Below are 27,511 nucleotides of genomic sequence, written 5' to 3'. Positions count from 1 at the left end.
ATGTCAGTCAGGCTGGTCTCAAACTCCTGACCTCAGGTGATCTGCCGCCCCTCGGCCTCCCAAAGTGCTGGTATTACAGGCATGAGCCACCATGCCTGGCCGACATTGGCTCTTCTAAGTGTTGTGAATGTGTTGGGACTTCAGGGTAGTAAGACAGTGAGCTGCAGACTGAAGGCTAATGCATCCAGGTTCATTTGGTTATAGCATAAGAAGGGGAAGTGAAGATGCCTTTCAAATGGAATTTTTTTTTTAATGTGTGAATACTTGAATGTGTTAGACATGTTGGCATCTAACAGAAGATATAATGTGGAAGGGAGTAAACTGAAAATAAACTTGTATACATTTCACTGCTCATAAAGAATACAATTACGTGTGTGAGATGTTTGTTAGTGTCTACCTTCCTGGACTCTTGTAATATTGGATGTGATTTTTATATGCAGCAGCCTGCAGGTTGCTGGGGAAATGCTCTGTGTATTTAATCATCTTGCAGTCTTACTTGTTTGTTTTTTTTATGATAAGAAAATGTTGTTGGCTTGCTTTTGTAGCCAGATTGATTTTGCTTGTGGGTGTCCAGATGCTGATGAGCTGTAATTAGCATAAGAAGGAGGTTGAAAAGATGTTGAACATTGTTTCCAGGTAGCCAAACAAAGGATCCCCAAACAGAAATTATTCTCAAGTATCAGGTTCAAGAGAAGCAGCCCTGTTGTCTTTTAGGAGCAGTCTATTAAAGGGTGTGTATGTTAGGCTGGGTAGGTCACCTCTGCGGATGGGGCTGTAGAAACTTGCTGGGAACTGGTCCTGGGGGTGATTTTCTGACGCTGAACATCTCTCTTTGTGAGAGTAGTAAATTTAAATCACGTGGGTAGTCTCGTAGAAAGTAGCCCTGGGCTGGGTTCAGAAGACTTGGGTTTGTGTTTCTGCCATGACTGTTGTGCTTGGGTTCTGTGACTTGAGTGTGGTTTGCTCTCTTAACCTCAGTTTCCTCACCTTTAAGATGGAGACAGTGTTTCACAGTATGTGAGAATTGGATAAGATAATACACGAGAAAGTGCTTTATATACTATAAAATTATGCACATGTATGACATGGTAGTGTTGTGGTGTGTATTACATTCATTGTTTTTCCCCTGTCTCTTCTACATTCCTTAAACTTTTTCTGAATAACACTTTTCTTCCTTGTCCCTGGCTCCAAAGTAGAAAGAAAAGTATGGTTAATTTGGTCCCTGTTAGCTGCAGGGTTATCATAAAATAAGTTAAGCATGTCATTTTGATAATCACTTAAAAAAAAAAAGCCTACAACTTTCTTAAATGTATTGATTACTAATAAATCATATCTATGTTAAGTATGCCTGCTGGCTGGCAAACTTCTGGAATAACAATGTTTGCTAGCCTAGTTAACTGGGTGATTTTCCTGATGATGTGTCATCTGGTCTGAGGCTGCGGTAGATATTGATGATGGCAATAGTGTGATAGTGTCTTACATTACTGAGTATTTGCTGTGTTCCAGTGTATACGTGATGTCATTATCCCTAACATCAACTCCATGTGGGTTATCATTAGCCGGCTTTATTACTGAGAAAACAGCCCCAAAGAAGTTAAGTACTTTTTCAAATTGTGCAGACAGTTTAATGTCTGCTAGGACCCCCCAAAGCCTGTGTTCTTGATCCCAGGCTTCAGTCTCTCTAGACATCGGAGAACTAAGAATTTACATGAATTTTAATCACCGAGGCAACAATCCAGTACCTTTAGCTGTTTTAGAAATAAACTAGAAAGATTTTTAATTCTGGCATGCCAAGGCAGGAAACCTCTATGATTAGGATTTTTGTATTTGGTAATGTGGGATGTGAACTTTTTAAAATAACTTTATTCTTCTATTTTGAAATAATGAACCATGCTGTAATAAAGTTTTTAAAAATATATTTCATACAACGTTAGATGTGTTTTTCTAAGCTACAAGCTTGGCGTGAGTTTCAGTAGCAGTGTGGTGGGAAATACACAGCCTTTTAGAAAATGCAGACATGAGTTCAAATCCCAGCTCACACCAGCTGTGTAACCTTTGGCATGTTAATTACCTTCATTGATCCTAGATTCCTCATCTATAACAGTGCTTCTTAAAGTTTGTATCACAGACGAATCACCTGGAGATCTTGTTAAGATGCAGATTGTGCTTCAGTAGGTCTGGGGTGAGGCCTAAGGTGTATTTCTAACCAGCCCCCAGGTAACGCCAAGGCTGCTGCTCCTCTGACCACACTTTAAGTAGCAAGAATCTATAAAATGGGATATTAATATCTGCCTCACAAGTTTATTGTGGCATGTAGTAGATGCTTAACAAATGTAAGTCCTCTTCCCTTCTCCTCACATACCTGGGAGTCTCTTGGGGATGGCCTTTAAAAAGTGGATCTGGAAATATTTATTCCTAGCATGTCTTATCTTTGTCAAAAGTCCCAGGTGACAGAAAGCATTTGGCAAGTAATGAGCTCAGGATTAAGCTTTAAGATGAAAGAAGCCCACATCTGATTCAGAGGCTCATCTTAAGGAGTTAGCCCAGAACTGGAGTCATTTAGGAAGTCTCTGTGCAAACCTTTGTCAGGTGGCTCAAAGGAAACCTCAACTGACTTCTTCCGTGAGTTCATCATTCTTCAGTTCTTCAGACAATACCTGTTGAACACTTAATGATTCCAGGCAAGGTTTAGATCCTGGGAGACACAGTGACCCACCTCAGACCCACCCTAGAGGCACTTACCTTTCTGTGGGGAGACAGCATGCAAATAATGATTACAATACATACATTAGAGGTTATGAAGTTGTCATTGGAAGCACCGAAGGAAGAAATGGACTTCCAGTCAACTTTGGGAGATCCTCCAGTCTCCCTGAGGAGATTAGAAAGATTCAAACTAGGTAGAAATTTCCCAAGTGGACAAGAAACAGAAGAGCTTTTAGGCCAGGGAATAGCATATACAAAGGCACAGAGAATGTGTTGGGACTCTGGGAAAGGCAAGTATTTCAGCTTTGCGCTCTTGGGGTTTGACCTAAAAGCTCAGTGAGCCAGACTGCTGTCTTTGTCAAGACTTAATAGGGGTAACCACGCAGGCAGAGTACCTGGACCAGGACAACCTTCTCCTAAATGGGTTGGATCATAATCCCGAAAGATACAATCCCAAATGCCATAATCCTGAATGTTGAAATCCCTGAACTCTAAAATCCTGAAAATCAGAATCACAGGAATCAGAAAAACTTCCAAAAGTGCAGCACCAGAGAAAATGAATGTGAATATATTCTCCGAGGAGAGCCATGTCCTAAAAGAAAAAAGTAGCAATTTATTGTGACACAAGACTTGAAAATATAGTTAATGATCGTGAAAGTCGACCACCTCTTATGGACTAGCTTTGTGTAATTGCCCATAATCTGTCTCTGTAATATACTTTTCATATGTCAAATTTTCTTTCCGTTGTTTTTTTTTTTCCTTTTTTAGGCTCCCCCCACCACTATTTTAAATTGTTAGCCTTATTTCTTACAATTCACTTTGCTGTGTATTTCATCTTTGCATCATTTCCAATACTGCAGGTATAAATTGTGTAGGGACTTTTATAGAGTTCGAATTCATTTTATGCATTTTTTGCAAATTTGACTTGACGAAAGTACATTATCACAACATTGCCTTTGTGTATAAGCATTGTGTGTGTATGCAAAAACGTTGAAACTTCGTCCATAAATGAAGAGATGTCTTTTTGTGTATCTGCATTTGTTCAATGTAAAATTTCTCAAGATCTAGGCTCTTTGGGTGACTGCATATGTACAGTGGTGACCCAGCATCATTTTTGATTGATCTCATCAAGATTTAGGTTATTCATCACAGTATTTCAGATGACTGAAATTACAAAGCTGGGTGCACACCATCACCAACCCTAGTGATATGCACCTGTACATTTTCCCTTTTTCTTACCTACCTCATTATGAATAGGATTTGTCTGCTTATAACTGTCATACCCATACCACTGTCATTGGTATACCTGAGTGTTTATGCTTACAAAAATACGCATGTAATTATTGCCTATTTTATTGTGGAAAGTGGCCTATGAAGTATTCTGTCATGTTTTTATATATTTCTCAAACCCCTTTTTAAAATGTAAATAAGTATCTTTTAAGAATTTTGAAAGTATTTTTCCCAGAATTACATTTTTGAGATTTTAACATGCAGAATTATGACTGGATTCCCTCCTACACCAGCCTGAACAGACGCTTCTAGCCACAGTGTCATAGCTTTTGTATAAGCCTAAAATCTTCAGAAATGGAGAGTCAGGAAGGAATCATAGTCCGCATATTATTGTCTTCCTTGAGTATCATCTTTAAATCTACTAAATTCATTTTATCTTTTAAGATCTTTTGTAGATTCTTCTGTGTTGATCCTGGTTTTGGTTTCCTTAAGGCAAACATTTCCTTCTGTCTCTGCTTTGGAGTTCATTTAATGACATCAGTTAGGAATAACATAATAACATAAGTACCTCTTGAATTTAATCTCTTTGCAATTCATACCATCTCCAGTAACCCTGCTCCCCTTAGTTCCTCTCTCAGATAACGACAACCTTCTTCTATAACTGGCTTACTATTGGAATTCTTGCCCCTCTCCAGTCTATCCTGCGCTCCTTCCAGCGTCCCAGAAGACACAGATTCATATGGTTTGGCTCTGTGTCCCAATGCAAATCTCATCTCAAATTGTAATTCCCACGTATCCAGAAAGGGACTTGGTGGAAGGTGATTGGATCTTGGGGCCGGTTTCCCCCAATCTCTTCTCGTGATAATGAGGGAGTTCCCAAGAAATCCAATGGTTTAAAAGTGGCAGTTTCCCCCACGTGCTTTCTCTGTCTCTCCTGCCACCTTGTGAAGAAGGTGCTTGCTTCCGCTTCACCTTCTGCCATGATTGTAAGTTTCCTGAGGCCTCCCCAGCCAGGCAGAACTGTCAGTCAATTAAACCTCCTTTCTTTGTAATTTGCCCAGTCTTAGGTAATATCTTTATAGTAGTGTGAACGGGAACTCGTACACAAATGAACTGCCTCTGGTGGCTGTAAAGTATGAATAAGATCCCGTGATTCTGCTGCTTAATCCTTTCAGGGCTTCTTAATACAGGTCTAGGATAAAATCTAGATTTTTGCATGACAGAAGACCTGCCCTTTGGCCTTCTCTTGTCGGTACCCGCTTGCTCATCCCCTGCCCTGTTTCCACCTCGTCTAAACTAGGGAAGCCCCTCCTGGTGTTACTCTTTTCTCTCCTCCACGTCTTGACATTGGATGCATCCCCTCACTGAGATGCTCTTTTACCCACGTCTCTGTAAGACTGATTACTTATTCTTTGAAATCTCGCTCATTCTACTTCCTCCTTGAAGCCTCTCCTGATTTTCCATTTCTGTTCTGAGACTGCTGCCTTTCTTCTGCTCCCGGCAGCATCCATTTTGTACAGTGGTGGTTGGCTTGCTTGTTTCCACTCAGTTGTGAGCTCCGCTAGGCAAGGACTATGCCTTACGCGTGGGGGAACCCCTTTTGTCCTTTCTATCCCTTTAAGTATACTTAAAAGGAAAAAATAAACCTTTTTATTAGGGAAAATTTCAGAAATATACAAAGGTAGGGAAAATTATATATTGAATCCTTATGTACCCATCACTCAGCTTCAGTGAGTAATAACATTTTGCCGGTCTTGTTTGTTCCCGTCCCCTCTTTTTTTCCTGTAATACTTTAAGGCAACCTTAGACATCATGTAATTTTACCTTATGTGGAATTTTTAATTTATACAATCAATGGCTGATATGAGCAAAAGCCTTGGATTTAGGCATTTTCCTAGCTGGAATATATATGTTAGCAATAGAATCTATTGATAGTTCAGCTGTATACCATTAGATGCCGTAAATAACTTAGATCAGGGTTTCTCACCCTTGGCACTATTGACACTTTGAACCAGATAATTTCTTGTTGTAGGGGGCTCTCCTTCACACTGTAGAGTGTTCAGCAGCCTCCCTGGCCTCTTGTCACAGCTGGATGTCAGTAGCAACCCCCAGTCAGTCATCACAAACACACACATAAAAATTGCAGAATATCTTAAACACTGGAATCCTCCTAACCCTCCCCTGCACAACCCCCCACTGAGGACCACCGTCATAGAGAAAGGGAAGAATTTTATAGCTGTTGAGATCTTCCAGATCTCAGGACTGTTCAAGAGATAGTTGGGGAACTGAGTCCCAGAAAGGAAGTGTGCCTTTCTGATTATTACTATGCTTATTAATATTATGCTAGAGAATCAAATCTGTGTTTTCTGCTTCCTGTGCCAGCGTGTGTCTTACTCTACCACATGTGGTTTCTCGGGGCTACCAGGGTGATATCAGAGGCTGCCTAGGAGCAGGAAGAATTCCCTTGGCCCTGGTGTGGGTGTCTTCCCTGAACAGAGAAGACGACATGGCTAGGCTGAGGGGAGTTATGGAATACTGCTGCCAGCAAGGATGCACTGCTGCTGATTTGCAACCGTGTCCAGCATCTGCCGAGGCTGCCCATCATTCCCTTTTACCAAATATTTATGATGAAGCGGGCCGGGGAGCTCTTTCCTTGGGAATGCATCTTGGATTCCATAGTGGTAGACAAGTAGAATTTGTTTCACAGAAATTACTTTGAAGTTAGTTTTTGCCAGAAACCATCTGTTTTATATAAAGCAAAGGGACATTGGAGTTTCAGTTTATAGCTTTGTTCAAAATGGACTCTCTGCTTATTTCTCACAACTCATTCTGCTAAGCAGCGCCCTGGAAAGTTGGGTGCTAGTAAATTTAGTTTGCCACTAGGAAGGCAGATTTAGGGTGGTAGAGAGACAGCTGGCTCATGAAGTGAGATCAAAGACTCTCTGGCTCTCAGTATCTCTGAAAACTTGGGGAAGGTGCATAACCTCTGGGCCGTATTTTTTCACATCTGTACAATGGGGAGAATAATTCAGTCCAGGGGTGGTCGTGAATATTAAGTGAGAAAGAGTATATGAAGCACCCAGCATGTGAATCCAGCACACAATACTAATAAATGGCTTTTTGCTCCTCAGAAAGACCTGTCTGGAAAGGCACACAGATTTTGTAGGCCCTTAGTTCTTTATTTGTACAATTCTAAAATGGTTGCACTCGGTGTATAGAAGGATTAACTTTGGAGAAAATGATGATGGCAACAAAGTACTTAATATATTTACCAATATATATTGTTGATTGTACCCGGTTAATAAAATAGCATGGACTCATTCTTCACAAATGCAGTATGTTCTTTAGGATTAACTGGGTTGTTTTATCTCCTCTCTGTGATGAGTCTGATCCCTGTTGGAATGTAGTCCTGAAGCATTTTCACTACAGAGATGACTGCCTGTTTTTCCAGTGGTCTCTGAGCGTGAAAGATTATAGGATGGTTTCATTTGTTAGTCTGAGACTAGAAAAGAAAGAGCTATGTTAGTGCAGCACTGAAATTCCTCCTGTCCTCTAACTGCCGCCTGACTGGCTGAAGGAAGAAGGGTCGGGAAGTCAGACTTCAAGAAAATGAACATAAGGCCGCCTTGGGTCTGCAGCAAGCTTTTCTGGTTTCTGTGGAAATCAGCTGAAGCCCTGGAGCCTGGAGGGAGTGTGAGTGTGTGTGGAGCTCAACAGTTGGTGAGGCTGCAGCAGCTTCAAGGAGGACTTTGCTGCTTAATGTGGGAAGAATAGGAGGAGGAGGGAGCGGCTGTTTGAAGAGCAGAAAGGCAGGACTGTCGAGTAAGATGAAAGCAGTGAAGAGGTAGGTTTAGATCATTCCTGGAAGGCCCTGGAAACAGGCCCCCTCCCCCACCAACTGAATTTCTGTCTAAAGCAGGCATCCAGGGAGGATTTTCAGAGGAGTGTGAACACCTTCTTCGCATTGGGACTGTGGTGTTCGGCTCTCCTGCACCAGGGTAGGTTGATGCTTGGACAGTGGGGAAATGGAAGAACAAAGACATTGCTGATGAGGGAGAATGTGGGGAAGTTCCCAGCTGAGCCTTCATGCTCAGCCTTGGGTGTGTGACTCTAGGCCCTGGCATGCTGTCCAGGGCTAGTGGAGAAGACAATGAGCAAACCACTGAAAAGGGCTCTACAAAAGACCAAAGTCTCATTTTAAGATCTAAAGATGTTTTATGTGTTTAGTTGGATGGGGGTAGAGAGAGGAGTGGTAACTATATAATATACTTTTCAAATCCTGAAAGAGCTTCCAGGGCACAGAGTCAGTTTAAATTACTTTGGATGAGCTATTGCTAAAAGTGATGCGCTGCAGGAAACGAAAGTGAACCAGCCGCGCTGACGTATAGCTGTTTTCATTAGAGGACTCGGGCCGAAGCTCAGAAGCCAGCCGCATAGCACTTCTTCGGCATACTGCCAGGTGTAGGTGCTGCTAAGGTGAGTAAATGTGGAATACGAAGATAAAATAAAGGTACTGAAACTCCAGGCATTTATTACTATTTCTTCCATTACAAGGATGTGAGTTAATAAGAAAAAACTGTCGCTGCTTCCAGCCAGGTTCTTTGGAGTCCATGTGTAATAATGGGAAAGAGTTCTAAGGAGACCCTGGAGAGTGAGGCGAAAAGAAGGGAATGCACCTTTTCACCAATGGTTACGTTTGGCACTAGGACTTTCCCCACTGGATTGTGCAGCTGCTTCCAAAAATGAGTGTGACTGTGCACTCAACTTTGCTTGGGGTAAGCCCCTGAATTCTCAGGGCTCTCAGTCTCTCTTTTGGCCCTACTTAGGACTTCCTAGAAAAGAACCTACTAGGGTAGTGTATCAGGAGTTGCAACTGATTGTTAGTAACAGAGACTAGAAATAACAATGATTTAAACAAAATAGATCACATAAAGGTTTATTTCTCTCTTGGGCAAAACAAGTCCAGAGGTCAGCAGGACTGGAATGGCAGCTTCGTGGTGTCATTGGGAGCCCAGGTTCCTACTGTCACTCTATTCTGCCATTTTTATCACGGGGCCAGGGATGTTTGTGTGCTTTTTAATGTGCCCCAAGCACCTGTAAAAGTGCCTGGCTTCTATTTTCAAGATTGCCTTGTGGTCCCAGATGACCACTAGAGCTCCAGTTATTATGTCTATATTCCAAACAGCAGGAAAGCAAAACGGAGAGAAGGAAGGGCAGAAGGACACATGTCCCCTCCGGGAAGTCCCAAATACCAGTTCAACCCGAATCTCTGACCTGACATTAATCACCTGGTCATAACCAACTATAAGGGAAGTTGTAATGGTTGTGTGCTTTTTAAGCTGGTCACAGTATCCCTCCAAATAAAATGGGTACTATGACTAAGAAATAAGAGAAGGGCTGGGTGTGGTGGCTTATGCCTGTAATCCCAGCACTTTTAGAGGCCGAGGTGGGCAGATCACCTGAGGTCAGGAGTTTGAGATTAGCCTGGTCAACATGGTGAAACCCCATCCCTACTAAAAATACAAAAATTAGTCAGGCATGGTGGCAGGCACCTGTAATCCCAGCTACGAGGGAGGCTGAGACAGGAGAATCGCTTGAACCTGGGAGGTGGAAGTTGTAGTGAGCTGAGATCGCATCACTGTACTCCAGCCTGGGCAGCAGAGTGAGACTCCGTCTCAAAAAATAAAAATAAGAAATAAATAAAAAGAGAAACTGAGGCCGGGCGTGGCGGCTCATGCCTATAATCCCAGCACTTTGGGAGGCCAAGGTGGGTGAATCACTTGAGGTCAGGAGTTCAAGACAAGCCTGCCCAACATGGTGAAACCCCGTCCCTACTAAAAATACAAAATTAGCTTGGCATGGTGGCGGGCACCTGTAATCTCAGCTGCTTGGGAGGCTGAGGCAGGAGAATTGCTTGAACCCAGGAAGTGGAGATTGCAGCCGAGATCGTGCCATTGCACTCCAGTCTGGGTGACAAGAGTAAAACTCCATCTCAAAAAAAAAAAAAAAGAAATAAGAGAATGGATATTAGGCAACTGGCAGTCTCAGCCAGTCTGATTGCTGCCCTTTGGTGTATAGAGTGTCTCTCTTGAGCAGAGTTTAGACAGACCTTCTCTGAGTTCCTCCAGTCACTGGTGTCCAGCTCATTCTTCATGGCACTCCCCAGTTAGCATTTTTCCTCAGTCCACACTGCTGCCACTGTAGCGATGGGGTTGGTTTCACTGACAAAGCCCATTGTAGGAGCCATAGAAAATGAGATAGGAAACTACAGGCTGGAGTCTCCTTTTCCACAGGAGGTGGCTGTGTACACACATCGCAAGCACTTAAGACTTCGTGGACCTCTCCTTCAACCCATCTGAGATACGGGCCTTCCCTAATATACGAACGCTTGACCTAGGAAACTTCATGCCTTCCGCCCAAGCTCTGAAAGGTGATGTCAGATGCCACATCATTCCGGTCTGTTCACTCTGCATTCATAGAGAGAAGTAATGTAGCACAGAGAAGCATTTCCTGAGCATACATACTCACTTCTTGCTGCAAGGCACGTGTTCCCACAGATACGGCGCTGTAAATTAGTTAAGGTAACACTTAAACACTTTTAAAATCCATAATGCACTGGAATATTCTGAAAGAAGAGAATGGAATCCCACGGGAACAGTGAAAACAAGTGAGTTAACCAAAGGCAACACCTATCATATTGCCTTGCACCCAGTAGGTGCTTAGGCAATGCTTGTGGAGCCTCATCACAACTGAAAGATGAGACTACCGAGTTAATTTTGGCAATATTTCACATTAAATGGGTTTCAGTGGACCTATTTCAATGGAAAAGGCATTCAAAATTTCAAACAACAGACATAAAAACTGCTTTCTGGAAAAATAGCCTTTGGGTATCTCATCATTCATATTCCAAGTGCACACTTTTTCTTGCCTCCTTCTCAACATTTTCTTAAGATAATTTTCAAACATACAGAAAAGTTGGATGAGCTATACAGCAAATACTCATGTACCTGCCACCCAGATTCTACAATTAACATTTTGCTGTATTTGCCTCACCACATATTTATCCATGTCTTTCTCTGTCATCCATCCATGTTTTTTTTTTTATGTAGAAAGTAAGTTTCAGACAGCATTACGCTTCATCCTTAGACACTTTAGCATGCATATAAATTAACTGAGTTTCATATGTATAATACGCATTTTTAAATAAAAGTAAAATGCACAGATCTTGAGTACACCATTTGAGTGATGACAAATACAAACTATGTCAAGATACAGAACATTCCTACCGCCCCAGAGCATTCTCTCATGCCCCTTCCTGGGCAGATCCCTCCCCATGCCTAGCAGAGGTAAGCACCGTTCTGAGTTTTTACCATAGATTAGGTTAGCCTCCTCTAGAACCTCCTATCAATGAATTCATACAGTGTATGTTCTTTTTGGGTTAGGCTTTCACTCAGCATACCATTTTTGAGATTCACCATAGGTTGTTACATCCATTGGTAATTTGTTCCTTTTTACTGCTGGGTAGTATTCCAGTGTGTGGATTTATTTTTCCATTCTTCCTATTGACAGGCTGTTTATGAACAGAACTGCTATAAACATTTTTTGTACAAGTTTTATTGTGGTAATATGTTTTCATGATCTCTTGGGTAAATATCTAGGAGTGGAATTGCCAAGTCATTGGGTAGCTATTCACATTTCTTTTGATAACTAAGATCTTATAATTGAACTGAGAAAGGACCTTATAAATCATCCAGACCACCTCATTTTATAGACAAAGATGTTGAGACCCAGCGAACAGGTAGAGAAGAGACCTGTTCAAAGTTACAGAGAAGATTTTTCTCAAAGTATGGACTAGAAACCCTTGTCTCCTAACTCTAGTGTTCTCTATAGCAGACTTCCCTTCTTCCCCTGAGAAAGAAGGAAATCCGGATTCTTTCCAGAAGATCATTAACTATTTCTATTGTTGCTTGGGGAGAATTAACTGTTAGATATACCCGGGTGCAGGAGATTGTGCTTGATGCCTGTGCTTCTGTAGTGTCTGGATCTGACCCTGCTTCTCCTCCAGTGTACATTCCTGCAGCTGTTCCTTCCAGGATGGTCTTTGTAGAACACAGACCTGGTCATGCAGCTTATCTCCATCATCCATCCTACAGGGCCTGTGGGAGAAAGTCCAGACTCTGTAGTTGAGTGTGCAGGCCTCCTGCTTCTCTTGCCTCACCTTCCATCTTATTGCCCACCCCCTGCAGCCCACCCCATGCCATGTTCCTTCATACCTCCAGGCCTCTAAGCTTATTATGTTTGGTCTGGAATGCGTTTCCCACTTTGTTTCCCTGATAAATTCCGTACTCTTTATTCAGGATTTGGTTCATCCAGACCCTCTCAGAGAGCCAGTTACTCCCTTTTTATACATATGTACCTCTTCAAGCTAACTTACCATGGTGGTTTGTTATGATATCACATTCAGCATTAGTTGAACTCATAGCACAGGACTAGACCCTGAAGGTACAGATACGACTGAGACGTGGGCCTGGCCTTTCAGGAGTTCACCGTCTATTGAGATTCCTGTAACAGGGTAGTTTCAGTACAACACGATAAGCACTCACATGTGTTGCAGAGAATGAGAGCTCATCTTCTCACATCCTTCCAAGCGTTAGGTGTTTTGAAAGCTTCACCACACGAAACTATCCCATGACTTTACTTTCATTACTAGTGAGGTTGGTGCTTTTTTTTTTTTTAATATGCCTATTGGGTATATTTTAACCCTTGAGGAAAACAATCAAGTTGTATTATGGTGAAGCTCACTAGGTCACTTCCTAGCTGTGAGACCCTGGAAGGCAAATTTCTTTTCCCAACTCAGTCTCTAGTTCCTTGTCTACAAAATGAGAAGACTAATAAAATGTGTTTCATAGGATTGTTGTGAGAATTAAATGAGATAACATGTGTAAAGCACACACAGGCATATAGTAGGTTTGCAATAGATGTGGCCTCTTGAAGTTCCCAGCCCCTAGCCCAGTGCCTGCCACTTATGCAATATTCAGTGTTTGTGAAGAATAGGAATATATGTACACTGTGTATGTGTTAAAAGGGGCTATATATAGATGCTCACACAGATCCATCTGTCTTGAGAAGGGTGTTTGATTTGACTTACATCAATATTCAGCCAGAGTGGCTGAGCACACACGCGTGACTCTTCTTAGGTTGCCACATCCCCTGCTAGGCAGATGTCCATTATAATGAAATGTAAGAAGGGAAAAAAATAATAATAAAGGCAGAGGAGTGTAATGTTATGGCTTGATTTGACAGGGCCTCCTGCTACTTCAGCTGCCAGTGCCAGACATGGAACAGATTAATCTGTATTCCAACACACCACTGCTGAAGTCAAGATCGATCTAATTAGGGTATTTTAAACATCCTGTCTTATCAGAAACCAGGACGTCTGTCCTTCTGAGGGGCAGGGGGCAGGGGGCAGGTGGGTGGCAAGGTTCGGCAATAAAACAGGCACAGGCTGTAATTTTGGAAGTGAGAGAAGAACACTGCTGTTTGATTTCCTTAAAACAAAAGAGCCAATGGCCTTAGATGTTCTATGGAAACAAAGGCAGCTCTGCAGCATGGCCTTGGTTTTTAAGGTGGCCCTGCAAGGTCTTGCCAAGATGTGGGCCTGATGGTTAGAGTGCAGGGACCCTTTGCATCCTAAGAATAGAACTCTGGCTGACCCATGTGTGTCTGTCTTAAGCATTTGGGCTGTGGAAGGCAGGTGCAGGCTCTGAAGTTGGGTGGGCAGAGCGACCAACCAGGCTGGGCCAGTAGGTAAATGCCAGGCCATCAGGATGATGGTGAGGGTCTGCTTTTCATAGTCCAACGTTCATATTTGTCTGTGATCTGCACCCCATCTTTCCAACCTCATTACTTTTCATCCTTCCTTCCCTCCTGCAACATTGATCTCTTTCCAGTTCTTTGTCCATATCCTGTGCTTTATAATTTAATTCTTTACTTCGTGTTGGTCTATCTGCTTGGAATATCCTTGCTGTCATTTCCCCTCTTCCCTGTACCTGTCCTTCAAGTCTTAACTCTGATGCTACCTTTCCTACCATTCTTAGCTCCTCTGGCTGGGAGAGCATTTTCTCCATCATTAGTCTCTGCCCCTGTCATTTTCTATCATGTAATTTTTTGTATTTATTTAAGAGACAGGATCTTGCTGTGTCACCCAGGCTGGAGAGCAGTAGTGCGATCATGGCTCACTGCAGCCTTGATCTCCTGGGCTCACGTGATCCTCCCACTTTAGCCCCCCAAGTAGTTGGGACCACAGGAGTGTACCACCATGCCCAGCTAATTTTGAGAGACAGAGTTTCACTGTGTTGCCCAGGCTGGTCTCAAACTCCTAGCCTGAAGCAATCTAACCAGCCTTGACCTCCCAAAGTGCTGGGATTACAAGCATGAGCCCAATTGTAATTTTATTTTTTAAAAAAATTTTAACAGCTTTATTGAGATTGACATATGAAAAATTTATATATTTAAGGTATACCGCTTTTTGTTTTGATATATGAATAGTATATATTATAAAACGATGACCACAATCAAACAAATTAACATATCCATCATCTCGCATAGCATTTTCTGTCATGAGTCTTAACACACTGTAGGGTTCTTATACCTATTTCGTGAGTAAATGAGTGAGTCTGTGCCAAAGATTCCTAAAAGCCTCCTCCTGTGACCCAGCTCCACTTGCTAGGGCCTCCTCCTCCTTTCTGGTGAACAGAGCCTTCCCCTGCCCCGCCATGTTAAAACTTCAACAGAGGTTCCAGCAGGACCCCTCTAGAATCTGGAGGCACCTCTCTTGGCACAGAGGTTGAGAAAGTCAGATTTAGGGATTGTTACTGTGCACCTTGTCACTTTTTTCCTTCTATTCTCCCACTCCCACCCTGGGAGACTTGTTAGTGTACATAGGACTCATGCTCCTCAACATACCAGGGGGTTATGTCCCAAAAAACCCATTGTGAGTTGAAAATATGGTAAGTCAGATATGCATTTAACACACATAACCTGCCAAACATCTTAGCTCAGCCTCACCTACCTTAAACATGCACAAAACCCTTACGTTAGCCTACAGCTGGGCAAAATCATTTAACACAAAACCTATTTTTTTTAAAGTGTTGAATATATCACATAATTTATTGAATATTATACTGAAGTGAAAAAATGGTTGTACTTGATGTACAGTTTCTACTGAATGCATATTGCATTTGCAGCATCGTAAAGACAAAAAATAAGTCAAGCCATCATAAATCAGGAACCATCTGTATTCCATTTATCGCTGACTCCAAAAATGTGGCCCAGTTCTAGGCTCCAAAAACTAAGTGTTCCCGTAGAACCCCAAATCCTGGTTTCTGTCCACCAACTTTACCACTGAAAACGTGAAGCTGCTAGCACACGGCCACTCACCTGCCAGTGTAATACATCCAGCCCTGCATCTCTCCCAGAGTCTCAGAGGAGAATGTTGTCCTCAGGTCTCAATTCTGACCTCTTAACTTTCAGTGTGTAGCCACTCCTTCTCAGGCCCTCCTCTTTCCTACCCCAACTGAATTAGGGGCTCTTCACATATGGGCTGAGTATTTTCCATGCATGCCAGTATACTCTATTGTAGTTGTTTATTTCTTAGCCTTAATCATAAAATGATGGACTTCTCTAGAGTGGGCTGTCTTTCATCGCTATTGTCTTAGTACTTGCTACATTGCCTGGCACATAGTAGGTACTCAGAATTTTGAGTAAAGGGAGGGCTGGTGATGTACCACTTCATGCCCTGTAATTATCCTAAGATTATAAAACTCTAGAGAAGAAGCTAATCTTCATTTCTTTACAGATCACACATTGTATTTTCAGTTCTTGCAGGAAGACCAAAAGGCAAATGATTATCATGGCCAAGTACATTTCTTTTTATTAAAAGATAGGACCATCTCTACTTAGATGTGCTGTGTCCGTCACCTTACTAGTAAATAGTCACTACTCGCCTTAGCACTGTCTGCAGGTCTCCCAGAATCTTGTATTATTTGGTGGCTTTATAGCCAACAACACACAAGCACTTTATTTTAATTTATTGTGGGATTAGAGAGTCTGAGCGAAGTTGGCCTTGCTCCATTTTAGGGTTAGAACAAATCTTGAGTTAGAGAAAATAGCCCTACCAGCTGAGAAAGCCAGGCAATCTAGATTTCTGTTTTTCTCAGCAGGAGCTAGTTAGGATGACCCAGGCTGACTGAAACATGTTCAGTGGCAGACATGTGATCAGGTTGCAGTGTGGAAGGAGTTACCTGGTGATCTATGACAGGTGCGTAGGTGAGCGAATCCCTTGTGGTTCTCTTTTTCAATACAACAGATCTCAAACTGCTGTCTGTTGAGTGCCTACTATACACATATCTCATTTGAAAGAATGGATTTAATAGATGGGAGGGACAGCCCCATCTTACAAATAAGAAAACTGAGACTCAGAGGCTAAGCTCCATGCTTATGGCTTAACCAGCTAGTAAGTGCCAGAGACAAGATTTGAATCCATGTCTCTCTGATCCTAAAGCCCCACATAAGATTAATTAATTCACTTGTTGGAGCAGATCCCAGTCTGATCCCAGGAGTTAGTGTTCTCCATATGCCTGTGTGCCTTTTTCAGCAATGGAACCATAATAGGCCTACTTATAAGCAGGCCTGTCTATGGATAAATAGCTCTCATAGAGAACGGGTAATGTTAACCAAACACCTACTAGAATGTGGACCATACTTTTTTTTTTTTTTTTTTTTAAGAGTAAGGATGAGAAATGCCAGTCCATCCCACTCTTCACAGAAATGGTGCACACCATTTTGGCTGGTTGGAGTGACTGCCACAGTCTGTGCTGTTCTGGAAAGACATCTGATTTGGGTGTACTAGATCAAGGGTTCTTAACTAAGGAGCCATCACTAAGAGATGTGACTGCTCTGAAACTCCGTGGAAAATGTTACATTTGTGTATGTGTTTTGGGAGGGGTACGCATGCCTCCGTGTTCATCAGTCTCGCAAATGTCTGTCATGATTTGGAGGGAAAAAAATGCAGATCTAGATTCCAGTGGCCCACAAAGGTACTTTGGACCTGAGGCAAATCACATTCCTTCTCAGGGCTATTGTTTCCATACTCAGAACCCCAGAATCAGATCAGAGATTTCTAACCCTCCGTCCAGCTCTGAAAATTATAAAACTCGAACTGCCCCCTGGAAAATCAAACTTTTAACCCTCTCACATAGAAACAGGCATCTAACCCTTTGTTAATCACCCTTGAGAAGCCCTGAAGAGAGCTGAGCTGGGGGAAGGGTGGGCTAGAGCCTCCCTCCAGGCGGTTTCAGTAATTAGTGTCTGTCTGAGGCAGCCAGTTGTCTGACTGTTGAGCAGGGAGCCCAGCAGGCAGGGACTGTCACTGGCACAATTTCAATCCTGGCTCTCTAACGCTCCACCTAGATGCCAGGCTGCCTACCTCCCTACCTAGGGATTTGAAAATGTAGATTTGCCTAGCCTTCCCCTTGGTGGAGCCATGTTGCTTCCGTGTGTGTGTGTGTGTGTATGTGTGTGTGTGTGTGTGTGTACACCGTGTGTGTTTTCTGCACTTCCTGGGCCCTCCCTTAGAGGCTGTTCTCTGCAGTGGGAACTACCACATCCACCCGGTCTGCATTGACAGCTCCATAACCATCCTTCACCTCCATTTTATCCTGTCGAAATGACGGAGCAGCTGAGCAGTGTTGGCCAGCAGATAAACCTGTTATCTCCCCTGCTCCCTGTGCCAGCAGCTCTCCGCATCTCCTTGGTGCATGAAAAATTGACACCACCTTGGGCTGAAATCTGTTCTTAGGGAAGCTATATTTATTAGTAGCTAATGAAACTTGGTGTGTGTATATATGTGTAAACTTGGGATGGCTGAAGTGTTTCCCTGTCATAGGCACCGGTAGCCTATGGCATGCCTCAGCATCCAGATAGGTGGAAGGCCATAGGCATCAATTGGCCTTAAATACCAAACAAATAGGTAAATGTCATTTATTCTTAATATACCATTGCAATTGATCATGGTATATCTTGCTCCAGACAGGGGTGAGCTGTGGAAATGCATGCAAGTGTCATCTGCTGCCAAAGAAGATGGTTATTCTGCTTATTACATTTTTCTCTTTGAAAATTACAGCTCCTGATACCCTCTCTGCACCACCAGCACCCAGCCCTCCCTCCCCCATCTTGTTGAGGTATATAAAGAACATTCTCTTGCAACTCTTTCTCATCTATCTTAATCAGCAAGATTAAAAGAGAAAATTATTGAGAAGTTCTGGTTCAGTATTTTTGTGGAACTGCCTGAAACCCAAAGTCTCTTCTTTATTTAGACTGTGGTGGAAATTGCTTCTGCAAAGACTAATTCTGTAAAATAGAGAAAGACGGTTGTTATTCATGTCTTACTCCATATGGCCTTTTACTTCATTTTATTCTTGTTAAAACTGTTAATTTTTTAAATCCACATTTATATAGTGCCTGTCTTTTGGGCACAGTGAGCCCAAATATGAGGCATATTTTCAGGCTTTGCATGGTCTCATTTACCTTCCTTCTTTAATAGCATTGATGATTGCCTTTTATATGTGGGAAACATAACATGGTAGGAAAAGCTTCCAGTTTGGAATCAGGCGACTTAGATTCAGATCTAAGATCCAGCCACCTACTCAAGCACATGACCTTAAATCAGTTAATCTCGCTGAGCCTTGGGTTCCACATTTATAAAATGGAGATGTGGATGGTACCTTTTCCACAGCTTAGTTGTGAGGATTCTGTGAAAAAATTGTGTGCAGACTCAAGCCTACTGGCATAGATAAACAATAAAAATGATGACAGTTATTATTATACCCTACTTATGTTCAAATAGGAATTTGAAGGAGCTTTCAGCAAAACAATATGGTGGCACTAAATCTTAGCTTTGAATAAGAATTTGTCAAAACACAAATGTTACATTAGGGAACCTATTTGCAACATATATGGAAAAGGGTAATATCCTTAATTTATAAAGAGTTCATAGAAGTCAAAATTGAACAAAGGATAAGGCCAGGCAGTTCAAGAAAAAGCAATACAAGTGGCCAATAAACATAGTGTGATGGTGAATTTTATGTTCAGTTGACTGGGCTGTGGGATTCCCAAATCACTGGCAAGACATTATTCCTTTGGGCTTGGGTTGGTACTACTCCATTGGCTTTCCTGGGCCTTCAGCCTGCAGATGACAGATCACGGGCCTTCTCAGCCTCCATAATTGCACAAGCCCATCCCTCATAATAAATCTTTTTCTGTATATTTTTATATTTCCTATTCTGTTTCTCTGGAGAACCCTAATACGCATAGGAAAAGATGTTTCACCTCATTCGTAACAAGAACAAACACATGCTAATCAAAAGAAGATCTCATTTTTCACCTTGTGGGTTGTCACAATTACTAAGTTGGGTAATATGCAATCTGAGTGAGGATATGGGAAGACAGATGCTCATATATATACTAATAGTGGGTATGTCATTGATATAACCGTTTTGGAAGACAGTTTGTCAGTGTCTTTCAACATTTCGTATGTAAATTTCTTTTGATGCCCTAATTCCACTACTAGGAATGGACTTTCAGAATATTTGTGCAAAAGTAAGCCAAAATATGTGGACTTGTATACTCACTGCAGCATTGCTTCTAACAGCAAGAATAAAATAACACAAAACTGGAAACTACCTAAAATACTCGGGAATGGGCGCTAGTTAAAATTGTGATAAAGAAGCTCAGTGGAATTCTAGATAGCCATTTTAAAAAATGAAGTGTGTGTGCCGATATGGAAAGATATATTAGGGAATATTTTTATATATGAAATGCAGAACTCTCCCCCTGAAAATGTACACAAGGTACTTTGTAGTTTTTCTTGGGAGAGAAGAATGAGTTCGTGGAAGGAATATGAGAAAAGAAATAGTATAGATGCTCAATAAATATCAACTACACATTGTACCTTTTCATGTAGTTTGATTTTTACCTCATACATCCATTGCCTTTATTTTAAACTCCATTGGTAGGGGGTGAAGGGAATCAGTAACAACAAAAGAATAAAAGAAATTGCTTTCTGTGGTTGAGTATAAATTCATCTTTGAGCTTCCTAATAGCCCAGGCAAAGAAGGAACGTTGATAAGGAAATACAAAAAATGTATCAGGAAAGAGAAACATTTTCTTGATCTTGATCTCTGAAAGGACTATGGCTGCTGAGGAGATTGGTGTAAACTCAGATCCCATGCTCTCTCTCCCCAGCTTAAAATTCACTGGTAGGCCCTTGCCCCTGTTCTCCATGGTCAACCTTTGCCTTCCTCACTGGCCTCCCCTCTGCCACATGGACATGGCACTCCATTCAAACTGATTCAAACTGATCTTTGCATGTATTGTTCCTTCTGCCTGGAATGTTCTCTCCTTTTCTCTATCTTGTTGGCTATGGCTCTTCTTTGTTTTTTAAGATTTTCAGTTGTTGGTTATGTCCAGTGGGAATCCTTGGAAGTCAGTTGTGCCTCCTCTATGTTGCCCACGTCCTGTTTGCCTCCCTCAGTAATGGAACTTGTAACAGTGCTGTAATTGTTTCGTTTTTTTCACCAAATGAGGAGCTCCTTCAGGTTAGGGAGGCTGTGTTGTTTGTTTTTGGCCCTGAACACTCAGCACTTGCTAGGCACAGAGGTAAACTGGTCAGTGAATGAGGGAGTGAGTAATCCGAAGTTTGAGTTCTACCTCTTCCACCAATTAGCTGTGTGGACAAGTCATTTCTCTCTGGGCCTCGGTTTTTCCATCATACAATGAGAAATTTGGCTCAAATAATCGATGAGAGCTTTGGCTCTGATTTTTTTTTTTCCTTCCTCTGTAGTTGTCAGATTGTCATGTATATAATACCAGGATGTTGTCACCAGCTGTCATACTAAATAATTCCAAAGTTTCAGAACTGATCTTGTTAGAATTCACTGCATTTGTTATGGCCTGTCCCGTATCTGTTCACCAGCTGAAGAAATCACAGCTACTTCCAGCTTCGTTGGCACAAGGTTACAGAGTTGATCCTGTCCCTCGTTCTTCCCGCCCCTAACCTTCTCTGCTTGGCATACACAAAGGTCGGAGCACTTTCGCTCAAGTGCGTCTTCACAGACGTTCCTTTCTTACCCTACTTTCTCACCCTGAGCTGAGCTCTGTTAGCTCACCGTCCTTACCTTGGGTTCATGGGGTTTTTTGTCTTCCTGTGGAGGCAGGGCCCTCTCCACTACTCTCTACCCTCACCCCACCCCAGTGAGTGACTACGGCAGATGGAGGTTCCACCAGCTCAGTCCCAGCTTTACATAAAAGTTGAGAGGAAGATACTGGGGGAGCCTGGGGTCTTGAGAAGGTATATAGTACCTCTGTCCACAGCATATTTTAAGAAAAATGTTGTATTTTCAATACCTAAAAAAATGGATTCTACCAATTAGAAATATGTTATTGAAATTGATGGCACCCTCAGAAAAAGCCATTTACCTACTCCCACGTACAAAAACTCTTTAAGGACCATTTTATAACTGAACAGTTTGAAAGCATATTATCAATGCAAAGGTAGTATTGCTCTGAATTGGGGGTAGGAATTATATATAGAAGTGCAAAAGGTATTTGAAGGCATTTGAAACATATCCAGAATTCAAAAGTGGCCTGTTTGCCCCCACGCCCACCTCCACCACTGAAAACTTTTATATTGATAAATATAATTCATTCAGCAAGTATTCGCAAAACACCTACCATGTGCCAGACATTGTTTTAGAACTGGGGATGTGGAAATGAACAGAGCAGACTTAAAATATCTGCCTGCAGAGAATTTGTGTTCTAACTGAAGGGAGATGGTGAACAAAATAAATAAATAAATAAATAAATGATAGAGTATTTTAGAAAGTAACACATGACGAAGAGAAAAATAAAGCAGGTAAGACTTGAGAATAGCCATGTAAGGCATTGCATTTTTCAATAGGGTGGTCAAAGGGAAGCCTTGCTGAGAGGATGACAGTGGAGTAAAACCAGATTTAAAGAGTAAGCCATGCAGATAATCTGCCGAGGAACATTTCAGGCAGAGGAAATAGCAAGTGCAGAAGCCCCGAGGCAGGAACAACCTGACGTTAGAAGCAACATTTAGTCTGAGTTGGGGAGTCACTGGAGTGTTTTAAACAGACCTGACTTTAGGTGTTAACCTAAGGAATCGTGCTGGCTGCTCTATGGAGATTAGGCCAAAGCAGACAAGGGTGGAAGCAGACGGACTCACTAGTAGGCTATTGACTATTCCAAGCAAGAAATGATGGTGATGTGGACGAGGGTAGTGCAGTAGCAGTGGTGGTAGTAGTCAGAAGAGGTGAGATACTGGATATGATTTGAAGGTAAAGCTGATGAGGTTTCTCGTGGGACATGTGAAAAAGAAGAGAATCAAGGGCATTTTCACTGGTTTTGGCGGGAGAAACTGGAGATTCTGGTTGCCGTTAGTTAGATGGAAACAACTATGGGAAACAGGTTTAAGGAGGAAGATCAGGAGCTTATTTTTGGACATGTTAAGTTTAAAAGAACCAGCCAGGCACAGTGGCTCACACCTGTAATCCCAGCACTTTGGAAAGTGAAGACAGGTGGATTGCTTGAGGCCAGGAGTTCAGCCCCAGCCTGGGTAACATGGCTAAACCCCATCTCTGCAGAAATTACAAAATTAGCCAGGCATGGTGTTGTGTGCCTGTAGTCCCAGCTACTCAGGAGACTGAGGCAGGAGGATTCATTGAGCCTCAGAGGTCGAAGCTGCAGTGAGCCCTGATCGTGCCGCTGCCTGGGTGACAGTATGAGACCCTGTCTCAAAATAAAAGTTAAGGAAAAAAGGTTGATAGGATGTTAGGCAGCCAAGTGGAGAGGGCAGGTAGACAGTTGAATATATCAGTCAGCATTCAGAGGACAGGACTGACCTATAGGTTCAAATTTGTGAGTCGTCAGCATATAAATGGTTTTCAAAGCCATAGGACAAGATGAGATCACCAGGGATGTGTATATAGATAGAAAATAGAAATCTTAAGGACTCTATAACTCCAACATTAAGAAATTAGGGAAGCGAGGGGGTGGGGGATGCTTATTAAGTGAAGAAAAACACACTGGCACAAAATTATATCCGTGCTATAATCCGAGAAGTAAGAATGCTTCCTTGTGACCTCCGTAGTCAGGTGACATTCTTGGGAACCCAAGGTAACTTTGGCATAGGAAGGTGCTCCTCAGTTTTCAAATAAACTGTTGTTCACACTGTGAGCATTTTATTTCAAAATAAACTTTGTTCTGCCATTTCTCCACGAGTAGACTTTTGTCACCTCCTTTTCAAGGTCATTATTCTTGATTTTTTGAAAGTTCTTTTTAAAGAAAAGAATCTCTTTACACCTGAAGCCTGTAATATACCCTTCAATTACCCTCTTCTTCCAAGAGTAGAATAATAGTATTTCATAATAGAAGGTGCTAGGTTGTTGAACTCAGAAAGCCCTGTTAACTGTTTTGAAGTGCTTACAGTCCAGCCACCTTTAAACTCGAAGCAGGGGTGTTAGCTGCCCCAGAATGCAAATGATAGCACTGGGTCCCTGTCATATTTCATATTTAATTCCAGGCTGTTTACTTGGGAAAGTTATAAGGTAATTTGAGAATTCGATAGAACATGTCTCATCTATTATTTGTTCATGTCATGGCTGGTGTTCATATTCTATTCACAGGTTATTTCTGTAAAGGCAGGATTAGTTTGAGGTTCTGTTGTGGACAATAAAAATCAATTAATTCCAGACGGAAAAGGAATTCTAACTTAGTTTTGATTCACTTGCTCAAGTTGTCCTTGAGGATATCATCCCTTTTGAATATATTTTTTGTGCGGTGTGAAGATCGGTTCGGTTTTTTAGTGACACAATTTAGGTTCTTGTCTTATTAATCAATAGCAGCAGTCAGAGAGGCCTACTTATCCCCCCCTCGATAGAACCAGACGAGGTTGAAGAGAGGTAATAATTACTGCTCTGATCTCAGCATGTTCTCTTTTCTCTTTCCCAACCCAGAGCATGTCTGTTCGATCCTGGCTTCCCTTCTGCGGAACCTGAGAGGGCAGCAGCGAACCCGGCTTCTGAATAAATTCACTGAAAATGACAGCGAGAAGGTGGGTGACTGTTGGACTGTAAAGATGGGACCAGGACTGATAGAAAGGCTCTTTACCTGATGTGATCTGACAGATACTGGGTTGAGTGGTCCTACCCTAAAATTCTCTTTTCTAGCATCTGGGCCCTGTTGTTTTGCATGTCAAAGGCTTTTCTGGTTATTCTGCTTTTCATCTCCAAATGCATTCTCCTGGGAGTCGTAACACCTGAGGATGATACCACTAGTAGTACTTGAGGGGGATTTTTAGACCCAAAGAGCATGGATTAGACTAGGATTTTTGTTGAGGGGTGTTGCACAGCATAGCAAAGTGATTAAGAGCATTGGATTTGGATACAGACTTGAGATTTGAGCCTGTTTTCGCCACTTTTGAGATGTGTACCGCTCTGAACTTCAGTTTCCCCAGCTTCAACATGGAGACATCAATACTCATCTTGAAGGGTCAATGGGAGGTGAATTAGATAAGGTCTTACTAAGGTGGTGGTAATAAAATGAAGATAATGATAAGGAAATGGTAGAGCCTGCCTTAAATGGGCTATGGAAGCTGGGACCGCAATTACATGAGATTAGATGGAATGGGCTATGGAAGCTGGGAACACAGTTACATGAGATTAAATGGATCGGGCTATGGAAGCTGGGAACACAGTTACATGAGATTAGATGGATCGGGCTATGGAAGCTGGGAGCACAGTTACATGAGATTAAATGGATCGGGCTATGGAAGCTGGGAACACAGTTACATGAGATTAGATGGATCGGGCTGTGGAAGCTGGGAACACAGTTACATGAGATTAGATGGATCGGGCTATGGAAGCTGGGACTGCAATTACATGAGATTAGATGGATTGGGCTATGGAAGCTGGGAACACAGTGACATGAGTTTAGATGGATATTTTTTATCTTTATCTAGTATGCCAGACGATAGGATTTTTAACAGTAATAAGAGCTACCATTTATTGAGTGACTACTGTGGATTGGATAATAGAGCAGATGACTTTCATCGTTGCATATATTCTCACAACACTGTGGTTTATTTATCCTTGTATAGTTATTATTTGCATTGACAGGCAAGGCAGTTGAAGCTTAGAGACATTATGTAACTTACCCAAGAAAGGTTTAAGACTGTCTCTTTGAGCTACCTCTGACCATTTTTTCTACCCTCACCAGGAGTATAGCATGATGAAGAGGCCTTCAAGTTCGGACACGGAGCATCTTAGTAGTCACGTCACCCTCGTGACATCATTTAACATCTGTGCTTCAGTTTCCTCATCTTTAAAATGGGGTTTGCTACCTATCTTCCCTGCACACCTTGTCAGGTGTTTTTCAAAGTTTAAGGAAATAATGGTCATGAAAATACTTTATAAGCTGAAACATTAAGGTCTTAGGGTCGTCAGTGTTGGCTAAAGAAGGTGTGACCACAGTCTTCTCAGACTATCTGATGGCATGTTGACGGAACATCTCCTATTAACCAACCAGTATCAGCTCCTGGGAAAATGAATGCCAGAGTTGCCAAGGGCTATGATGGTGCCAACCTGATAAAAAGATAAGTCAGGAGTCTGGGCTGGCTTCACAGTGTTTCTTCAGTCATTTTGGAGTGTTGGGGAAAAAACCAAAACTTTTTCAAACCCACTGAGTGTTCCTCAAGCCATGTTTGAAGCATGACTTTGCTCAACTTAAAACTGATTTTTAAGTTACTGCCAAGCAAAAGTCAGGGCCTTTTTTAAAGTTGCTGAAGGAGGTTTTCTTGCTCTGTCTTCTGACTCAAAAGCAACTAAAAAGATTTGACTCAGGCATTTTTTTAAAAAGATCAGCTCTGGGGCAGAATCTGAACATGAAAGGTTTCAGTTTGAAAAAAGAAATTTCTGCAAAGTTGTAAGTGAATATCAAGTGTGTAACTTCAAGCTCCTTCTCTTGGCAAGAAGGGACTTGAATTTTTATTTATTTATTTGTTTTTAACAATGTGCATTCCTGGGAGTTCTAGAAGGGCTGAGAATGCATAGCCTCCTTTCGGGAATGACCTGGTTCAAACTGCATTCATCCTAAGTGTTTGCTTTGTTCTGCCCCAGCCCTTTGATCTATTCCTGATGTGTCCCTAAGCAAAGCTTCTCTCATCCGCTGTAAGGAGTGCCGGAGCAGGCCTCCCTTTGTAAGGAGCGACAGTGAGATGAATAAGAGTGCTACTGTTCTCTTGCTGTGCGTTGTCTTTCCTTCCCACTCAGGCCTGTAAAATCTCTCTCTTTCAGGTTGACAGACTAATGGAGTTGCATTTTAAATATCTGGGTGCAATGCAGGTGGCGGACAAGAAGATTGAAGGGGAAAAACACGTACGTATCCCTGTCTTTCTTTGTACCAGCTATTGACTTGCCCTCCATTTGGTTCCCTTTTGTTCCTCGTATCTCCCCACAGGATAGGTAAGGACAGCAGTGCCATCTAACATGTTGTAAAAGTAGAACAGATGATGGTCTGCCAAGTGGTTATGACTGCCCTTCTGACAACAGTGACAGCCTTTCAGGAAGAAGAATGTGTAGTATCCATCCAGGTCTGACCTGGGAGTCTGGGTGGACAGCACAGGCACCCTTGACAAGAGCTTCTCTTCGAAAATCTGGCCAAAGTACAGGGCTCTGACCTGGTACCATGTTGGCAGAGCATGTCTTAGTACTCACACTTGCTGGCCTCTGAAATCCTGAGGGAGGCATGCTGAGGAAGGGTGATCACAGGGTAGAGGAGCTAGAAGGAAACTGAATGGTCCTGGAACCCAGTTACCCCATTTACAGATGGAAAACTGGAGACCTAGAGAATGGAAGCTCAGATGCATTGCAGCCAAGCCAAACCACAGGTTCTGAAGGGCTAACTCTTATTTTCTCATGTTGATGGCTGCTGAGAGAAGGGACACCTGCTGGACGTTTTTTCTTGAGGGACTCTGCTTACTATGGTGTTACCCCACCCTCTGTGTTTTTTACTTCCTTCCATTTTGTTCTCTGCCATCTCTGGCCACTGTAGCTTTCCATCTGTGTTCCTTAATCAGGGTACGTTTTCCTGTCACTGTTTAATGTCCGATTCGTATTGGCTCTCCTACAAGATACTTCTCAAGTCTTCAGTCACATTATAAAATGACGCCTGGCTTACTTTTTTCCAAGTCTACAGGAGACCTCATTTTCCTTGTGATCTTGTTTTGCTGCATCACTCCATCCTTCTTTTCAGTCTTGTCTTAAAGATACACTTGAGGCTTTTGAACTTCACTGGTGGAAGGACTAATTTTAGTATAGCCCTCCCCTCCCCTGTGTTGGGACCATTCGGCTAAGGCTTTCGTGTGCATTGGGAATTACACCAGCATTTTCCTTCAGGGCATGCCTCAGGCCAGAGTGAGAGACTAGGGCTGGGGAGATGTGGG

At 42.3% G+C, this 27,511-nt stretch overlaps 2 protein-coding genes across 2 annotated transcripts in view; both read left to right on the top strand.

The window, feature by feature from the left end:
* The window catches only part of VSTM2L (V-set and transmembrane domain containing 2 like), a 381,776-nt gene that overhangs the window by 252,484 nt on the left and 101,781 nt on the right, over positions 1-27,511 (top strand). The window lies entirely within an intron of this gene.
* The window catches only part of CTNNBL1 (catenin beta like 1), a 225,823-nt gene that overhangs the window by 169,857 nt on the left and 28,455 nt on the right, over positions 1-27,511 (top strand). Inside the window, exons 13-14 of the mRNA XM_050807117.1 lie at positions 24,027-24,124; positions 26,364-26,444. Coding sequence (XP_050663074.1) covers positions 24,027-24,124; positions 26,364-26,444 — 179 coding nt within the window. The remainder of the gene's footprint in view (positions 1-24,026; positions 24,125-26,363; positions 26,445-27,511) is intronic.

Source organism: Macaca thibetana, chromosome 10, assembly GCF_024542745.1.
Source record: "Macaca thibetana thibetana isolate TM-01 chromosome 10, ASM2454274v1, whole genome shotgun sequence".
Taxonomy (NCBI): domain Eukaryota; kingdom Metazoa; phylum Chordata; class Mammalia; order Primates; family Cercopithecidae; genus Macaca; species Macaca thibetana.
This window is presented reverse-complemented; position numbering and strand designations above follow the sequence as displayed.